The sequence below is a fragment of the Clytia hemisphaerica genome, unplaced genomic scaffold, assembly GCF_902728285.1.
Source record: "Clytia hemisphaerica strain Z4C2 unplaced genomic scaffold, Clytia hemisphaerica genome assembly, whole genome shotgun sequence".
Lineage (NCBI taxonomy): Eukaryota > Metazoa > Cnidaria > Hydrozoa > Leptothecata > Clytiidae > Clytia > Clytia hemisphaerica.
In genome coordinates, this window is record NW_027103987.1 from 638,645 (window position 1) to 658,824 (window position 20,180).

Below are 20,180 nucleotides of genomic sequence, written 5' to 3' on the forward strand. Positions count from 1 at the left end.
AGAAAAGATGGTTTATTGAAATAGGAAATTCAACTTATCCGACCTTGTTTCAAAAGTTTGCTTGTCTTTATAAGGCAATTTCTTTGCTGCGTTTCATTGGATTTTTTGTGGTTTGAGGCATCTGTTTTGTTTAGATTTTGTTGACAATTTCTTGTTTACTTTGTGTGATATGGTTTACACTAGCCTCGTTCCGTCCTCCACTCTAATGAGAGTTGGAGCAGAAGCTATTGACTTGAAACAGGTATAGAAATTATTTTTTGAGTATTTTTCAAGTATATACCCGGTGTATTTGTTTTGGTAACTGGTTTAAATTTGGTGAGTGGTGGACCAGTGGACCCGGCAATTTTGTCAAACGGTGAATCTGTAAACCTCTAATGTCTTATATTTTAGGAAAATTCTCAATGGTAATACTTATATATGAAAAAAAGAATTACTGTCCAACTATATTCTACTTAAAAGATATGGAAATTTGTGTATTTTGTATTTAGTCCTTACTGGAACTTATCAACACTGTGCACTTATAAACAACGTTGTCATGGTTGCAGGAATTTTGACGAATTATCAATTTCCTGGTTTACCATCCTACATTAACTCCATTATTCATATAAAACCCAAAAAATTTTTTGGCTACCAAAATGGTGGTTAAGTGATTAGGTTTTCATTGAAATCTTAATGTTCCATTACACAACATTTATACTGGACTCATGAATCACACCCTAAAATATTTCCGCATTTTTTTGTAAATGAAGCAATAATTTTTTTCTTGTGGAGGATGATTTTCTTCCCATTAGAAAGTGATTGTCTTACTTAAATATCCTGAATGAAAAAAGCTCTGAATTTAGATCCGGCAATATTCGCACATTGAATATCCAATATTGATGTCTACTCCACTTCTGGACATCTATTCATTTCTTTTTCCTTTATTTGGGATTTGCTAAAGAAATGTCTTTTTCTTACGGAAAAACGATAGCTATAAATAATATTGAACCCCATTGATGTGATTGGATGGTAAATTTGACTCGTAATCTTTTCCTGTTACAAGGGTTTTTGCAGACTACGATGATTTGTTAATACTGCAGCGACGATCAATAAAAATTGTCCATAAAGGTTACACAACCAATTTCATAATGTCTTAACAGTTAAATTTCTATTACATAAAGTCATAATTATGAATGATGGCTATAAGCTTGTTGGTCCCGAATCAATCGGATTCAAGTGCTGTAAAATAGATTTTTAATACCCTAATACCCTGCATACAGTACAGAACACCCGTAAGCTTTGAAGCCATTGGATGTTCTTAATTTTTTGTGTTTTCTACCTAAAAATGTTCTTAAACTGTTCTTAATTAATTTCACCATTCTGTGAATATTCTTGTACAATTTCCTAAGAAATTGGTTGCTTTAGGGCCCATAATGTCTTAAAATGTTCTTAATTTTTTCTTAATATTTTGGTCATCGAAGCCTTATGTTCCTGTATAGTTTGTTCTCACTGAAAAAAAAACGTTTAGCACCTCAGATCTACCGAGCAAGTGTTGGACTAGATGTCCAAGGGAATTTGTTTTATGTGATTGGATTAAAGTTCATCACCAATGATTTTCGGTGGAAAGAACGAATCGACTGAAAAAAAGAGAATTGATAAGCAAGCTCGCACAAATTACAATGTGGTATGCTTTTTTATTTGATACAAATATGTCCACCAGAAACTGGGGAAGTTTCGTATCAAATTCCTGACTTTTGGAGAAGAAAGAACCCATTTTTGAGCCTTGTTATTGAAACTAAAGTGATGTAACAGCTATGCATTTATCACGACGAAATTGGTGTTTAATTAAACAAGTCAACGCTTTCATTGGCTTTGCTATCCTAATCATCAATTAGGCCTTATGCAAGTCATTAAAAATGTAACGAAAGTTTGCGGCTACTTATCAAAAGCCAATTAAATCGCATTCATGACAGCCATTAAATGAAAAAGGGTTTCTGTCCATTGATACATCCTTTTGCCAAGACAGAGTGTGTTCAATTATGTAAAATGAATCTGCAATTATTTGAAAGAGTTTTATTTATCGATTGATTTATTGAGATTAATTAACCTCAATTAAAAATGTTTCGATCGATTCATTTTTTCCTTTTCATTAAAGACAACCTTTCTTATTGGCCCAATAATTACTGTTTTGTTGTGAGAACTAGTAAGTTTGTGTTGGTTCGACTGTTCTTATTTTTTTTGGAACTTCGAGCCTCATATCGCTGTCCTGGCGATACAAGGAAGACAGGGAAAGTTTGAATCTCCTGAAATTTAGCAATATATAGTGCTTCACCAAAATCAACTAAAGTGTTTCTTTGGATTTTTGTATATGTCTCTATGTATTCAAGAGCGTCTATGAAGCTCGAATCACGCTCGAATCACGAGTTCTGCAAGATGTTCAACTCACTTGCCCGCAATAACACTCAATCTTATCCTTCCAAGTCTCTTCAAGGAGATATTCTTGACTTTGATTCACTCACCTGTGGAAGAAAACTTCATGGTTCAAAGTGTAGTGCTAATACCAACCATCTTCTGAAGATCTCATGAAGATTTCCCCCTACACGTTCTTTTTATATAAGAATACAAGGCTACGATGACCAAAATATTAAAAACAATTTGGGAATTTTTTAAGGCTTCACGGACTGACAAAAACACCCAATTTCTGTGAAATCGCACAAATACACTCACAAAATAGTGAAAATAAGAACATTTTAAGAATACAACTAAGCCTAAAACTCAAAAAGTTAAGGCATCCGAAGGCTTCAAAAACGTTGGTGTTCTAATAAAAAACGTGTACATTGACACATATGTTTCGAGAAACATATCTTTCAAATCATTAAGTCGGCACTACCAGTGATATACCACTCATGTATTGAAAAAGAACGCTCTTTCAATACTCAGGATCAAGGAAAAGCAAAGATGATAAAAATCCTTTTTACTGCGGTTTTGGCTTCAGGAACACTTTTTTTGTATTCAACTTTTTTTTTTGGATTCATAGAGAAACAATATGTATGATCTTCCTGAACGTAAATCGGAAAATGTTTGACCATGAACCTTATGTAACACCGTGATATGTGATAATTAGTTCATGGTTCACATGCTTGTATAAGAACAATTCCTTAAGAGCTTAAGCTTAAAATATTGCCATAACCTAAAGAACAAAATAAGAACAAGTTTTGAGCCTGGGATTTGATGTATGGCTAGGAGAATGCTGATAAATATATCAAGAATATTTTAAGAATTTTTTTGAGTCTGAAAATCACGTAATATTAAGATTAGCCGAGCCTCTGGCCGTTTTCTTCGCTGGGAGTAACATTTCCCTGTTCTGTATCAAAGCACTCGGTAGTTTGAATTTACTTTTGAAGGAGACCCTTTACTTTACCTTGTATCTAGTTATTCAGTCACATCTAATCATCAGGTAAAATCTTTTGACCAAATCAGAATAACTTAGATTTCTAGGCTACCTTTTGCCAACTAATTGTCAAGAATCTCTTAACTTGCCACCCAGGGTTTCATTCTTCAACATTTTTATTGTTCTTATAAAAAAATGCATTCTGATGGGGTCATTATCTCTCGGTTCCGGCATTATATCCTTTGCTATCTCTATCTCTCTCTTATTACATTCTTATAACATGGAGTATTTATTGGATCTCCTAAACCCAAAATTGGAAACGAGATTTCATCATCAGAAGTATCACGTTGGCTGCTAAGCTTCATTTGAAAGTTCGTTTGTTTAGTTTTACTTTTGTTGTAAAGATTCGTAACTACTCCTCATTTTTTTCATTGTTGTGATTCCCTTGGCCTTGATTCATAGTTTTTATTTTTCTTATTCTTAATATCACTCCGGAGCCTCACGATTGACCCTATTCTTTGGATTCTGGCTTGGCTATTCTCATTTATTTTGCACTTTGTGCCTCAATTCAAATTGTTCTTATCCTGTTCTTATTCCAAGGTAAAAAATTTGGGCATTTTAGTCTTTATATTCAAATATTTGTTATGTTTGCCTTTTTTCTGCTTGAAATCCAGCCTTTCCAGGCTCCTTTTTGCTCTTATTTTTCAATGTTTTTGAGTTTCACTGTACTTATAAAAATGCTCTTAATGAAAAAGAGTGTTATAGAATTCGTATTATGAACAATCGCAGCTTAAATAAGCGAAAATATCACTTCTGTGTTTTCTATAAAAAAATAAATATATATTTTAATCCAAATAAGACAATCTTGCATATGTGTTTCTAATACCAATAGAATCAATATTTGATGCCATCAACTATCAATTAACGAGCTGATGGACGTTCTCAAATTTGCTGAAAATCAAATAATTTGCTCTGTTGAAATTAGATAGTTTTCCAAATATTGCCAAATATTTTATGCGTGGGTTTATTTAAATACCGAGATAACTAAAAATAAAAAAGCATTATGCATTAAGCATCTTGCTCTACATATTTTTTATAAGAACAAACCATATAAGAACATAAGGCTTCGACGGCCAAAATGTTAAGAACAAGTTAAGAACATTTTAAGGCTTTATGGACTCGATTTCTTAGGAAAATGGGTAAAATAGGTCAAAAATTGGTTAAAATAAGAACATGTTAAGAAAATTTTTAGGCTCGAAACCCAAAAAGTTAAGAACATTCGAAGGCTTCAAAAATTTTGGATGTTCTAATAAAAAAACGTTTAGTTTATAAACGGTTGACATTTAATTCACCGCAATGTAGATGATCGAATGTTTTATTGAACATCGTTATAACGTTCGATTCGAGATCTCATTGTTTATGCTTTATTTCTAGAACTTCAATTATTGGTTATTCTTAATTGTAATTTGATCATAACACTACTGCACACTGAAACTTTATGAATAGACACATTTTGTTGGTTATACAATTTCTTATACAAACTCTTCTTACTTCTCCTATAATATGTTTGTTTTTGTGTAACATGGTATGCGCATATACTGTTAGTTAGTTCTTACGGACTGCTAATAAGGATAGTTGCGTAAAGACTTGCTTGTGTTAACTTCTCTATTTTTTCACTGAGTGTTGCAGAGATACTTTTTTCTTGAAATACATTATAAGTGAGGTAAAGGATTAAAACTAAAAAAATATTTTTTCGATGTGGGTTGAAAAATTGTGAAATAAGGTTATGGAACTAAAAATTTTCCTTTTTCTCTTTTTTCATTTGACAAGAATGATGTTCGATTTGGTGTGCGTCTTTTTCAGGCTCCTTCTGATTTGCTCAAAATTACAGTTGACGCTCTCTGATTCGATTTTCAAAGGGAATCGGATTTTCATCGAATAAGGGAGTGTATCAAATAGTAGAGCGTCGTTTATGAGGGTTTCTTGTTGACGGTGACTTTAAATATCATTGAAAAATGGAGCGTATCGAATAATAGAACGTTGAGTAAGAGAACGTTAACTGTAGTCCTAAATCTGCTAAAATGATGATCTTGTATTATCCTTACCGTAAAATTCACTACATAATAATTTGTTGATTTTAAGATAATGATATTAAAATCATAAAAAATATTGCATATCCTAATATAAATCAAGGAAAGAGACTTTGGCCTTCTGTCTTTTACCAGCACAGATTGTATGTTTTTGGAGGTTGTTTTTAATTGGGGAGAAAAGAGAGCCTGGTTTTCATGTTGTTCGTTATCATCATGTTTAATATGAACGATCCCATCCATCATCCGTGGCGTTCTTACATTCTTAAATTGCAAGTTGTTCTGGTAAGTGTGAAATATCAAATTTGAATACTTATTTTTAACCCAAAAATCTGTCTGTCTGTCTGTCTGTCTATCTGTCTGTCTATCTGTCTATCTTTTTTTGCTGACATTGTGAAGTGTCAGCATTTTCTTTCAACAATTAAAGGTTTAGGTTTCACACGTGTGGGTTTGGAGCATTACGAAAGCTTTTTTTTTCGTTGAAGAAGCATTTAAACTTAAAATCGCTGAATTGGCTAGAATTTAGATGATTGTATTTTGATACTATGAAAATATTGTCCCGCCCACTCCACATTAGCTTTGCGAAGTCAGATAGCTGCATACAATATATTTTTGTTGAAATTAGCTTTCCCTCTTATACTGGGCTTGTTTTTTGTTATCAGTACCAAATCTATTAAAATTTCCCCTGTTTCCTTGACAGTAGTTTTCTAATTTTGAGCTTTGCTTAGGCAGACTGTAAGGTAAAAATAGGATGAAGCAATGTTATTGTTTTAAGACAAAGAATTTCAAATCTACTACTTATGTTGGCTTCTCATTCTGAATTGTATTTTTCAACTTGAAATAGTTTTTTGTTGTTTCGAATTTTTGTGTTTTTTAATCAAAATGGCAACCTCGTTAAGTGCTCATACTTTATCGGGGGAAAAATGTCGTCACAGGGGCGACGAAATTTTTCCCCGACGAAATTTTTCCCCGACGAAATTTATACTCGACATTTTATCACCCGACCAAAACTTTTACTCGATTTTTTCCCCCAACCAAAATTCAAATCCAAATTTTTTACGCCTTTATTAACCGAAATTAGTGCGTCGTATTAACGTCGAATTACAAGATCTATTTTCGAGCTAGTGAAGGAAACCATTTCATTTGAACAATTTACTCGGGTGGAAGTGACTAAATTGTAAATTTGGTTGGGGAAAAGTGACGAAAATGCCTCTAGGCGACGAATTTTTATTCCCGACTAATTAAAACCCCGACATTTTTTTCCCCGATAAGGTAGTCGAGAATCAAAACATCGTGCTCTGATTTTTTCTAATTCTGGTGTTATTTTGTGACAACGAATGGAACCTCGGTATTTCTTTCAGGTGTTGAAGTATGAGCATATTATTTCCTACTATTCATTCCTTTGAAGTGAAGACAATAAACAAAGTGCTGTCAGCAAAATGCAGCTTCTTGTTTGTTTTATCTTTCATGCTTGTTTCAACATGTTTTCGCAATACATTTTGGTCTCGTGTTGGTCTCGATTTACTTTTCCATAAAGGCGCTGCTGTCATTCAAATTTGGTTTAATGATTTGTCACTTTTATACCTTGTCATTCTATTCTTCATATTCGTAAGTTGGGATCGCGTCATGTCTCATAGTAGTACAACCCTAAAAAGCTGGCGTTTCGACCAAATCTTAACTAATGCATATCAAGAATTAGAATCTCTGCAGTAATTTATTTTTCTGTCTGGTCCTTCCATGTTTCTCTTAACCTGGAATGAGGAGATGATTGGTCCTTAGAGTTTCAACCCCTCTTATAAGTCAGTATTTTTTTCGAGCTATTATTTTTTTGTTGTATATTTATTGCTCTAATAAATGTTAAAAAGAATCCGTCAAACACAGGACTAAAAACCAAACTTTCTTGATGGACACTTTAATGTCACGCGCAATAAGTCTTAATGAACTGGACATGAAAGTTCAAACTTTGTTGAAAGGTATGTCATTCAATATAATCATCTTATTTCAATTAGGAGATTAATTTTGACTACTCTTCAAATACTGCTGTCGAAGATGATATCTTTTGACGTCAAGGATTCACCTTTAAGTGGTATCTCTCTGATTGACAGTACCATTTGAGATTCTCATGTTCTCTTAAACGTTCTGCCAGCGTTACGATGCTATTTATAGGTGAATTGGAAATCGATCAACCTCTTGCCCATACTATAAAAAGCAGAAAGGTCAAATGAAATTTCACATTGGCAAAAACAGACTTCGTGAAATACAGCTAAAGCCACAAGCTCAGAACTTTTGATCGCGTTGGTTGAAGGACCTCGTTGCCTTCTCTTTGAATTTTACTTTTGATTGCCTAGAACGGCTTTTTATTTTATTGGTGAATCATGTTTTCAAGCAGATGGCTCATCCAACTCGAATCCAGTTCGATAACTTTCTGGATGAAAGTCTTTCGCAAACTTTTTTCCAAAAAGGTAATTATTGAATATTTTCGGTACGTTTGGATTCGAATTCGAGATTGTTAGTTGCTGCTGGTATCATCTAACGAAATCGTGCACTCTGAGGTTTTATAGAGGTCTATGATTTTAAACCAATGTAACAAGTCAAAAGTGTTTCTCAGATAGTCCAAATCTTTATTTTTCAAAAATCTTCTAGATTTTTTTCTGATTTCAATTTTGTTACTATGAATTATCTTGCCAATGATGTATAATTTTCTGTATAAATTCTGAGTAGCAAAATTTTGTCTGTTCAAATATGGAGTCGCTACAAACGACTTTAGGGAAATACATAAGATATTACATTTTGTGATTCTAAGTCGCAATGACGTTTTGTTTTCGAGAACAAAAACTGGAAATTCTTGAATTGCATGTTATAAAACTTTCATGTTTCCTGCTATCTGTGTGGAGGTATTGAAAATAATTGCAATTGCATTGAACATCCACCAATTAAGCGATCAATATTCTTCGTCTGGCTCTCATTCAATTGTTTTGTTTTCTTTCTAAATATGTATCATACATAATACTTTTTAACCAGTGCCAATATATTGTTGGAAACATTCAAACATATTTGCTACTGGAGTCTGTCCGAAACTGTGGTAGTTACTAAAGGAGCCCCTTTAGCCCCCCCCCCCACAGTCACCTTTCAAATCACGCAAGCACGCAAAAAAAATTCAAAATCATATTATCACGAGTTCAATTTCCTTTCTGTCACGATCACGTTAATCACGTTGGTTCCTCCGATCACGCAATCACGAACTTGAAAAAACGTCAATCACGCCATCACGAAAACTGCCGGGGGGGCTCTTAAAGTACTAAAAAGTAGGGTACAGGAAAAGGAAAACTGAAGGGTGATACTGTATAACATCGTTACTGTTCTCAAATCGAATGTTCTTTTCTTATAAATGAAATGGCAAACGTCAAAACGTTCAAACAAGATCTATCTAATAAGGTACACAACGTTTCTTGGATGTTTAATGGGCGTTGAAACGGCGTTTTAATGCAACCTGGGATTTTATCATTTCCATTAAATATTTTATAACACTTCTATTATACTTTCTCGACAAGCGGGGCCCGGCATTAGCATTACCCAACCGTCCTTTTTAAACTGCTATTATTATAATGACTCAATTATAATTATATATACACACAATCACAAAATACAGTTATATGCATAATCATAAACTTGTTATAAAACTTCTCTAATGAAATATATAACACGGTCACCCTGTCCGGAAGCTTAGCAGCTAATCCATCTTCTTTAATCTTTCCACTTCCTTTTCTCTTGAGTGAGTTGCAGCTAGTCTAGTCTTCCGCTCTCGAATCACTCCTTTTTTTCACTCTCCTTGATTTTCCTCTATGTCAACTTTTTCGATATTTATAGAATGATTTACACGTTTTTTTATAAGAACATAAGGCTTCGATAGCCAAAATGTTAAGAACAAGTTAAGAACAAAAGGCTTTGTAAACTCTACAACACCTGATTTCTTAGAAAAATGGACACAAATACTCGCACCGTGGTGAAAATAAGAACATTAAGAACATTTTTAAGTTAAAATCTTCATTGATATATGCTTATGAAGTGTTGATGCCGGGGAGGGAGGTCACTCAATTCAAAAACGACTGTGAATACTGCCCAAAACTAGGCCTTTGAAATCGGACCCTTACACAGTGCAGCAAAGATTTAGCCAAATTTCGGTAAATTTGGGCGAAAAATCGACCTTTACCTACGGTGCATTTTCTTGAAATTTTTGACTCTTTTCAGTCTTTGGGAAGTTATTTGAAAGCACTTTGGAAAAACCCTTAAGGGCCACACATACGGTAGATCATCTACCTTGAGTTTTTGAACTGGGTTTTAAGTATCCGTAAACACATGTGAGCCGTGGACCATTTAAAACCCTATTCAACCTAGGCTTTTAGGGGCGGTTCAGAACTAGGGGGGGGGGGCTGATCCTGTACCACCCCTTGACTTTTGATCTAGTGGGTCTTTTTGGATGAAATTTGGCACACAAGATCCTTGTCACATTAGGTAACTTTTGACAAATTTTTTTTGATGACGTCACTCATCATGCCCAAAGTGAGCAAAAACTGAAAATTTCCTTTGTTCTTATAAATAGCTATTGTATTCTAACAAAGGCTTTAGAAAAAAGTTGCCTGAGTTTAAAATGCTTAATATATCCTAAATTTTCATTAAATTACGGTTTAAACGATATATTTGACATAAAAAATATATTTGTATTGGAAAAGTGTCAATTTTTGTGACACCTTACTGTCACAAATGCCACCATGCTCAAGGTGTGAAAAATTTTAGGTGTCAAATTTTTTTTTTATTTTGAAGCTAAATAAAAGTTAGGAATTTACAGAAAATTGCTTGGCGAAAGCTCTTTTATTTCAGGAGCTATTACCAATAATTTGACCTCCGAACAGAAACAGCCCCTCCCTAGGCCGAATAGGGTTAAGAACATCCATAGAGGAGGCTCAATTTGGTTTAATTCTTATCTAGCCTCTATAAAACTCTTCTTCGTTGGAAAGGTAGCACAAAGTACGACATACGGCAAAACTCTAAAAAGGTCAAATGTACCCGTATGGCACTCAGGCTGGTACAGGTTAATCGTGGCTGACGTTTTCCTGGAATGGTCGTAAATGATGCCTTGAATTGGTGACGGTTTTTAAGAACCCTACAATTTCAACGGCAATTTGAAACCGGCCTGACTGCTTTTCGAATGTGCATCTTGTTAAAACAATGGCAATGTAGAGAAGTTTTCTTTTCGATTCTTCTTCTGGTTTAGGATTGAAAATGAATTTTTTTTAACGATGTCTAATGCATATAATAATTACTTTTAAACACCTTTAAAAATGCTCTTCATATAGTTCTTCCTTCCTTCCTTGGATCAAATGTAACGCTTTTTAAATGACTTGCCACGCGTACAATACAATAGTATAGCTAAGTTACTTTCATTGGATGGAATTTCGCGGGGACTGTTTAAACTGGCCAGTGGAGAGTTTTGAGGATTTTGTCCCAGAATAATTTGCTTCTCAATTGGGATACGCGAAATTTAATTGCCGCAAAGTTTGATCTTTATAATTAAGGCTTTTTCAAGTTTTTAATTTGAATCAGTTTGAATCCCCAATAGTACAAAATAGCCTTAACACATGCAAGCATTGAAAATACAGTATGCTGTTGTTACCAGTCTTTTTTCAATCATTACACATTCAAGTAGCCAACCTCATTAAAACGTATTTTCGCTTTGTAGCCAACTGTGTGTTGCATTTAAATGTATCCCTTTTTACGCCGGACCAAGGAATCCTCGAATCTTACAAATATCCAGAAATCCCAAATTGGACATTATGACTGTACGTTTACACCTCTTTTCTGACAACAAGGATGTATTGATCGTGTAAATAGGCCTTTAAACAGACGAGAAGTACTGTCCACATCCTACCTGAAAATTCTATTTTTAGCTGTAACACACATAAGGAACTTAGTTGCAAGTTTCAGAATATTTTCCTAATATGGTAATAAGTCAGAGTTCTCCACCAATGAAAGTCAAGGTACAATTTTCATTCGAATTTTGTCATTTCTAATATTTAGGGCCTGGTTTGTTACTAATTTAATCAAAACCGAGCCTTTTATCTTTCTTATTCATTCAATTCAATTCGGTCTTTCCGTAAAAAACGATTACATTACCGGTAGGTACAAAGAATAAAAATATATAATAAAATATCTCCCGACGAAAGGAATTGAGGCATTGTCAGCTTTGTCGATAATTATCGAAAAGAAGCAGTAGAAAAAAGTTGTATAACTATCAACGATTTATGATAATGTTCCACTCCTTAGTGTTTTTTGCAATTTCTATTGCGTCGTCCCATTCAATATTTAATGTTTTAAGGTCATTTTTGACAACACTGAGCCAAGTTGTAGTTGGTTTCCCTCGCGGTCTTTGGTACTTAGTGTTGGCATATTCGAGTGCTTTTTTCATAGGTGTTGAACTATTTGCTCGTAATACAGTTCCCAGCCACTTCAGTCTTCTACTTTTGATACGTTTGCTCCACTTTACCGCGTTGGTCTTTTGATACACTTCGGCATTCTTCACGATTTCTGGCCAGCTCACATTTAGCACGAAAGTTCGCAACAATCTTCTTTGGAATGCATCAATGGAATTTTCGGCTTGGCAGGTTGTTAAAACTCCACAGCTCGCAGTTATACAGGAATATCGGTTCGATGTAGGTCGTGAATGCTGACATTTTTGTTTGTGTAGTCAACTTTTTTATGACAGAACAACGTTCGTAATTTGTTGGCAGCTGAAATCGATATTCCTTTTCTTCTTTTGATGTCTTCTGATGTATCAAGCATACTGCCGAGATATTTGCACTTTTTCCATTCGTTGTTATTTCTTGTGATGGTAAATTGTTCCGTTTTGTCCTGATTTATTACTAGATCTCGTTTTTCTAGTTCTGTTGGGACGGTCTGCTTAAACTTTTGCAGTGCGCGATAGTCTGAAGTTACTTTCCCGATATCGTCAGCATACTCCATTTCAATATCGATTTGTTCTTTTTCTGTGACAATGGCGTAATTGTGGTCTGTTAGATGGTCAGCAGGAATGGATGGTACAGTAGGAAGTGCATCAGGATGGTTGGGTATTTGGTGGTTTTTCATCGGGTGTAGTGCTTTTGCTAGGTAGTACGTAAATTCGTTAGCACTTACACAGTCTCCTTGTGGTGCTCCGGTGTCAGTTGCGAACTCAGAGCTTAGAGTTTGGTTGCATTTGACGCTGAGCGATACATTAAGGAGGACTGCGATAATGTGGAGTTCGTCTGGTGAGATGGTAGATTGCAAGTCATGCAGCAGTTTGTTTCTATTAAGACTGTCGAACGCTTTGCTCATATCAAGAAGTATTAAGTGAACGGCTTCACATTTTGATGTTATAGTCCGTTCAATTACAAGTTTTGCCGCGAAGACGTGCTCGGTTGTGGATCTGTTCGCTCGGTAGGCTGCTTGAGAGAGTGGTATTTCTGCGTCAAGTCGGTCTCTGATTCGGTTGATAATGCAAGCTGCAAGGATTTTTCGTAGTGATGAAAGTAGAACGATTGGTCGTAAGTTTGATGGTGGTCCTTTTGCTTTGTTGGGTTTTTGCAGGGGTTTAAGGATACCGTACGTGATCTCTTTTGGTATGTTCCCTGTTTCGGCTATGTTGTTATAGATGTTGGCTATCTGTTGGTGGATAGTTTCTGGAGCAAATTTTATCAGTTCAATTGGTATTTCATCACATCCTGGGCTTCTGTTTCGTTTCATTTTCTTAACAGCTTTGTTGATTCTTTCTTATATTTTAGTTAAAATAAACTTTCGGATCATAAGATATATTTGTATTTTAACGGAATTCTCTGATCATGTGATTATGCCGGTAAATAATGATAATCATTTTGGAAGTTTAAATGTTTTCTGCTTTGCATTTCTTGTCTCCGGACACTAGTTTAGTTTCTCGGACGCATTTAAAATTCATTAATGCATCCTTGAAATACTCATTAATCTTCTTCAAGCTTTTTTTCAACTATTTTGCTTTATTATCTCCATTTTCAATGTTTTTTGCGTGTTTAATGTCAAAAATTTGTTCTTTCTTTCTTGTTGAGAAGGATTGATAAGTGGGCGAATGGAATGCATTGCCTGCCTTCCTTATTTGTTTTATTGTAAATTATAAAATTTCATTGAAAAAATCCGTAGTTTTTTTTCGTTAGATTTTTCGTATCATCTTTTCGAAAGCGATACCATTGACTCACTTCAATCTAATCCAATATTCCAGATACCAAAAATGATTACAGGGAGTATTTTACATGACTTTTCAGTTGAGGGGACCGATGTTTTTCGTCGAATTACAGAAATATTCGTATAAAAGAGGCTCGAATTAGGGAGAGTTGACTGTCTAAACCTTTAAGTAACTGGAGGTCTACTATCTTTGGGTATAGGACTTCTCGTAAAAAACATTAAATTAATTTTTATTAACATAAATTTACTTGAATATTGCCTAGGTACCTTCAGCGTGGTAATGTAAGGGTCCCAAAAGCTATAGAAGTGACGTCATAAACTTCCCACGAGAACATCAGTGCAGATCGTTTCTGAAGTTGCCTAAGCGGAATAGACGTTATTGCACAGGAAAAAAAAACGTTGAAATAAATCCACTTCTTTTGAAATTGGTGATCTGTCCATTCAAGAAATTACACCATAAAACAATCCTTTATAAGATATCTTATGGTATGAGCTCGATAGCATGTTCAATTGACGTTTTATGTCTGTCATGGATGCTTGATGGACGTTATTTTGATGTTGATAGTTCAGATGGGCTGCGGGACGAGGAAGGGGAAACAGTCGGTGCAATTTTAAATTGTAGCAAAATTGAATGTATATTTCCTGTGGAGGCTTACTTGCGGAGGGTCTACTACTTTAAATTCAATACTAAAAACAGTATCTGCCTGAACGAACGAGCGGACAGGTGGCATCTTCCGCATGTGATCATTTTTGGACACAAAAACCTCTATGAACAAGACATGGGCGTTTCACCCACATAACCTTTACACGTCTTCTTAATATTTCGATTTGTATCTTCCAAAGGTTACAAGGTTAATTACTTTTGTAACAAAATCGGACAACAAACAGACCTTTTCTCTTGGTCTTGCTTGTTTTTGTAATGGTAACTGTACACTTTTTTTTTATAAGAACCAGTAAAGCTTTTGTTGAGGCTCGGATGTTCTTATTTCTCAGCAATTCCATTCTAAAATAGTTCTTATTCTGTTCTTATTTCTTGGTAAAAATTGGGTGTTTTTTTGAGGTTCAGTTTTTCCATGCTCAGGATTTTTCTTAAATTGCTCAAACATATGTGGCATTTTTTGAGCCCAATTGTTCTTATAGATTTGTTCTTATAAGAGAAGGAGTGGTGTAGAGGTGGAGACTTTCAATAAAAGTGGTTACTTCAACTTTTCGAATAGTAATTTCTTGCTAGGATGTAAATATGAAATGTTTTTTTTTCCGTCAGCACTCTCTTTCATTTCCGTTTTCTTCAGTTCTCTTTTCATTTCCGTTATTTCATTTTTTTATATTTGTTCGTGTTTGAAGGAATGTTAATTGCGTGTTTGGGTATGTCAGGAAATATGGTGCCATCTAGTAAATACCTTACTTTCTCCGAGGGTATCGGACGACAAACGTCATTTGTGACGTTACCCGACTGGCACACAGCGTTGCTCCGACATTCCCTTTGAAAGTTGTATGAACAAATATTGTTTTGACGTATCTTTTGGCTTGGACCTTAAAACGAAATTTCTTTTTTCGTTTTACAGAAGCACTCCTCTGCCACACTCCCTTTTTCTAAGGGACCTCTATAGTGCACAATTTCACGATTTGTTGAATAGCAATGTTCCCAAGGCATCTAAGTCTTTCATCATCTTAATTGACGTACTTATAAAACAAAACGATCGACAATTTGTTTGATTTAATAGTTGACTTGTTACTGTCTCCCTGGTGACTTTCAATGTGAATGCGAACATTTTAAATTCCGATTTAATGAGCTCCCAAATTAAAGTCAGTTTGTATATAAGCCACATTTTATCTTTTGCGTGTTTTAATCACCTTTGGAAAGACTACAACATGGACTGACTGTCATTAATGACTAACCCCCTATACAGGGTGTCCCTAATTAAAGTATCGAGTCGAAACACAACTATGAGTAGAAAGTTTTATGTGCGTGTTCACAAAATTTTATTTTAAGCTCTCCCTCTTTTTTCTTTGTCATTACGATTAATTTATACGTTGTAACTACCTTTTGTAATAAGCCTGTGTGATGGAGAACGTTCTTATATTTTAGCGATAACACACACAAACTTTTCTACTCAATCGCATGTTCAAACTCGATACTTTAATTAGGGACACCCTGTAGTGGATACATTATCTTTTTATGTTTAATTATTTATATGCTTAACTTTTGAAAATGCCCCCCGGGCGAGTACTACCCAATGAACTAGCCCTTCGGGCTTATACTTTATTGGTACTACCCTATGGACCCTGCGTGGGACTCGTTGTCTGAAAAATCTTGTCAATACTTGAGAAAAAAGTGACTCTGAGTGGGACTAAAATTCGCAAATTTTCTCAAACTTTTCCACTTTTTTCAAAAATTTCCAAAACAGATACCCTACGAGGGACTGATTTTTCTCTTTTGGTGTTTTTACTACCATGGACTCGTGGAGGTAGGAGGTGAAAAAAGTTACCCTGACAAGCAGCACACCCCCGTACCCATTTTGACCTGAGTACCCCCCCCCCCCGGATGTCCTCTGTTCTTGACCTAGGTTTTTCTCAAACAAGCGCTAATTATAAGTTCTTCTAATATAGACAGTTTTAGTTTTCTGTTTTGTTTTTGATTTTCAGGAGGAGATTAGAGCTTAAACTTCCTCCTACTTCCCTTCCATATCATAATTTTTGTATCAAACATTTTTTGGGTACATCAAAACATCTTAAATTATTCAATAATCTTCTTTTTTTTTGTAGTCTGTTTCATTTCATTATCTTTCTTCTTCTCAATGAAGAATCATTTTTTTCGTGTGTCTTTTCGTCTGTTTGATTTGATGAAAAATTGATCACTGACAACAAGATTGAAATTCTTCCCTTTACTTTCCCTTGTTTTATCTACTTTTTGATGACTGCCTTTGAGACAACTTCATTTTCTTCAACCTTTATAACAATGATGGAAACTCGAAATTTAAGGAAACGAAAATACTGCGACGACAAGGTTCAGGAAAAATTTCTTTTCAATTTTTGCGAAGGAATTTGTTTACTGTAGAAATTATCCAATCCAATCTTTACAAATGATTGATCTCTTCTCGAGATAAATTTGATGTTGGCCAAAGTTTCGAGGCTTAAGACTGCATTAGTGATTTTCTTGGAATCGACTTTTTAAATTACGTTTGTCGGTCGGTACATGGATTACTTCTTCAGTTTTGGCTCGATGGTTTCTTCCGCCCATCTCTTTGTTTCTTTTATTACATGCAAATGATGTATCACTGGAAATTCCAGCTTCTTCCCATATATTCTGGCAACTCACCTCTTTTGAAAAAGAAAATGGTGTCTGGACATTACGTCATCTTTCAGTGATGCGTCGGAATGAAAGGGGTCGTAAAGTCTTAATTTCATTGAAGAAGATGTGACCAATTCTCGCTCTTCATCAATCCACATAGTTTAGAAGAATGAACTTTTGTCAATTCACATTTCACATTGGATGACACACCCTCACTGTTTTTCCTTTCGATACTAAATCAGAAAAGAGGTCGTCTCTTCAACATCACATAAAATTGATTTATAAAAGTCTTAATAGATAAATGCTTTGCTATCCACTCATCTCTCTCGTGCCAACGCCAATAATTATTCTTTGTAGGTGATCTGAGCCGATCCCTATCACCCTTACATCCAAGTGGGTTCACGTCAAATATCTACAACCTTTCGCCAACTTTCCCTAATACGTCCCTAACCGCACTATTTGAAAAATGTTTAAAGACCTATCCACACTTTGATCTCTAGTTGATATTTATTTACACGATTAAGTCATACACATAGCAATATTTTATAATTGATTAAACATTAATAGCTTTTGATGCAATTAACAGACTGGTAAAACAGGCTTTCACTGAATCAATCATTGAGTTTTAACGTCCTTAATTCACACGAGTGAAGTGTAAATAAGGCCTTATTCAATGCGTATAATTTATGTTCCTTTGTGACAGGAAATTCGTTATAATTACGGTCATTGCTCGTTAAGCACTCTAGTTGAATCGAAGCCAAATTAATAAAGAGATATATAAAGACATTGTATTCAGAATCGTTAATTAGAAGCAAGAGTTTTAGTTAGTAGTTGGCCAGCGAAGGAGAAGGAACGATTTTCTCTTTTACTATTACTGTTTTTCGTTTTCTTTCTTACTTCGCGCGCGCTGAGAGGATGTTGATTAAAAATGCTGAACGCATCATGCGAGATCAGAAATCTCTGAAAAATAACCTTGTGAGTTTTTCAACATTTTCATACTTTTTAATATGGTGGTTTTTCCTATCTATCGGTATTTACACTTTTGACGGATGAACTTTTGTAATTTCATGTTCTAATGTTTCAACTTAATCTTCACTTTTGTTTCTTCATTTTGTTCTCATCTTTTTTCATGTTTCTTTCAAGTTGTCTAAGACTCTGAACTTTAGTTCTTTACTTTTGAAAATTTTAAGGTTCTTCTACTGTAATATTTTTCGAAAGAGAATAATATATCAAATTTTCTTTGAAAATGTCTTTGAAAGTTTATTAGAAAGATGTCATAGAGTTTTTTAAAAAATAATCTTATAATATTTCAAGATTTTGTATAGGTTGGGTGTTTCAACTTATGACTTTTATATCACCTTATAATAATGATGATAAATTTCTCTTCTTTTCTACAGACGAGTATGTGGGTCAAACTGAGGAAAGCGGTACGCTGGTCACCCTTTATGCAAAGTTACACCAAGAAGAATTACCGATGGATTCAACTGGCTGGACATTCTGGTAAGACTTCAAAATCCTTTGATGATATCCAAAAAAATTCTTATTTCAGATAAAAGTTGACTTGACTATGTAGCTTGAGTTACGATCCTTGCTAACTTTGCTAAAACAGGAAATTTGATTATTGGCATGATAGCTTTCTTAACTAGGCCTAATTTTTTGTAAGCGCGTAAATCATCAAATTCTTGGCACTCGTGCTTCATTAGTGTTCCTAGTTTCGCATATCAAATTGATATTATCCCATCAAGTAAATAATTTTTGCCTATATCGTCAAAACTAGATGCCAGAATATTTTACTTTGTTTCGCTAAAAATATATTGAAAACAAGGATTTCGAAAGGAACTGAGATATTGTACGAATTTCACGTACTAAGATTTGGTAATAGATAATTATAGATAATTACTAATGCTAATGCTTATAACATGTGTATTATATATTATCAAATGTTAACCATTTCTTTTCAACGAAATTATGCAACTTTTTAATCAAAAAGAGATTTTCTTTATATGTGGAAAAGCTGTTTTATTTTCAACTGAAAATTGCATTTCGTCTTATGAAAGCGATTACGTAAACTTCCAACTCTTTGAGTCTATTCATATGCTTGAAAGATTATATCAAGAAAAATGGTATTCAAATGCCAATAGATATGATAATATCGCTTGATATCGCGCGTAAACGTGCGCTCAAAGATAACTTTCCTCAAAACAAAAAATAGCTTCCTACTTCAGCCAATATCTTGACCATGAACATTATCATCCAGAAAAACAATCAACTTTCAATATCGAAAACAAGAATTTCCAGATATTTTTAGAGAAATTTAATTTCTGTGTAATTAATGGTGTTTACCGCGCGTTTAAGGGTGTTCATTATATAATTGGTTTTGAAATTGGAATGTCTCTAGGTGGGCCTAATGTTGTTGTTTTTTTCTGGCTAAACATTTATAGCCTAAATTTCAATCATTTAAAATTTTCTACTTTCAATCTTTCAGGTGGATTCAAACCAGGAGAAAATGGAGCCATTATGAAAAAATCATCTAAACGTGAAGTGGATTGCTTGAAGAGTTTAATGAAAGACCCACTCAAAAGTTACGTGCCCGAATTCAAGAGACAAACAATGGAGGGTGAAGACCTTTTCATTGAAATGCAAGACTTGTTAGCCGAATTCGACCATCCAGCTTTCGTCATGGATTGCAAAATTGGCGTCAGGACATACTTAGAGGATGAAGTTAAGAAGAATCCAAAACCTAGAGAGGTAACTAGTCACTCTTTTCTTTAAAGGTAGATAGGTGACCTGGTTCTCTGTTTCTCTACACGCTGTGAGGTCATTAAAACAACTCTCCTAATCATGTTTCAATGTAATTGCATTTTGATTACAATTTTTAAGTATTTTTAAAGTAATAAAGTTAAACCTTTATCGGTGATTTTACGAAATGACTAACTTTTAATGAATGCGATTTCATGAACAAAAGATTGGTTGAGAAATTTCTTGTTAAATATAATGACACGTCATCCATATAATAATTAGTCTTTAATGCTATGCTGAAATCAGCGAATCAAAGCAGCTATAATGACACTCATTGAGAATTAGTCAACCTTTGGTGAGGCTTCAATTGATTAACTTGTCCATCATGCATCAGCAAAGTTTATATTTTCATTGTCTTTTCATTTCTATTGTGTCAACTCTTTATTAT

The 20,180-nt window shown here is 34.4% G+C and overlaps 1 protein-coding gene across 7 annotated transcripts in view; it reads left to right on the forward strand.

Annotated features, from left to right (window-relative positions):
* LOC136811127 (inositol-trisphosphate 3-kinase A-like) overlaps positions 1–20,180 on the forward strand; it is a 51,998-nt gene that overhangs the window by 29,714 nt on the left and 2,104 nt on the right. For 2 of the 7 annotated variants that reach the window (XM_067067734.1, XM_067067740.1), the window contains 2 exons: positions 18,391–18,493; positions 19,479–19,741. In XM_067067734.1, the coding sequence (XP_066923835.1) occupies positions 18,391–18,493; positions 19,479–19,741 (366 nt within the window). Of the gene's footprint in view, positions 1–154; positions 242–5,513; positions 5,743–7,687; positions 7,920–16,563; positions 16,709–17,739; positions 17,969–18,390; positions 18,494–19,478; positions 19,742–20,180 lie in introns of those variants that run through there. The other 5 variants (XM_067067737.1, XM_067067739.1, XM_067067736.1 and 2 more) reach the window with 5 other exon arrangements.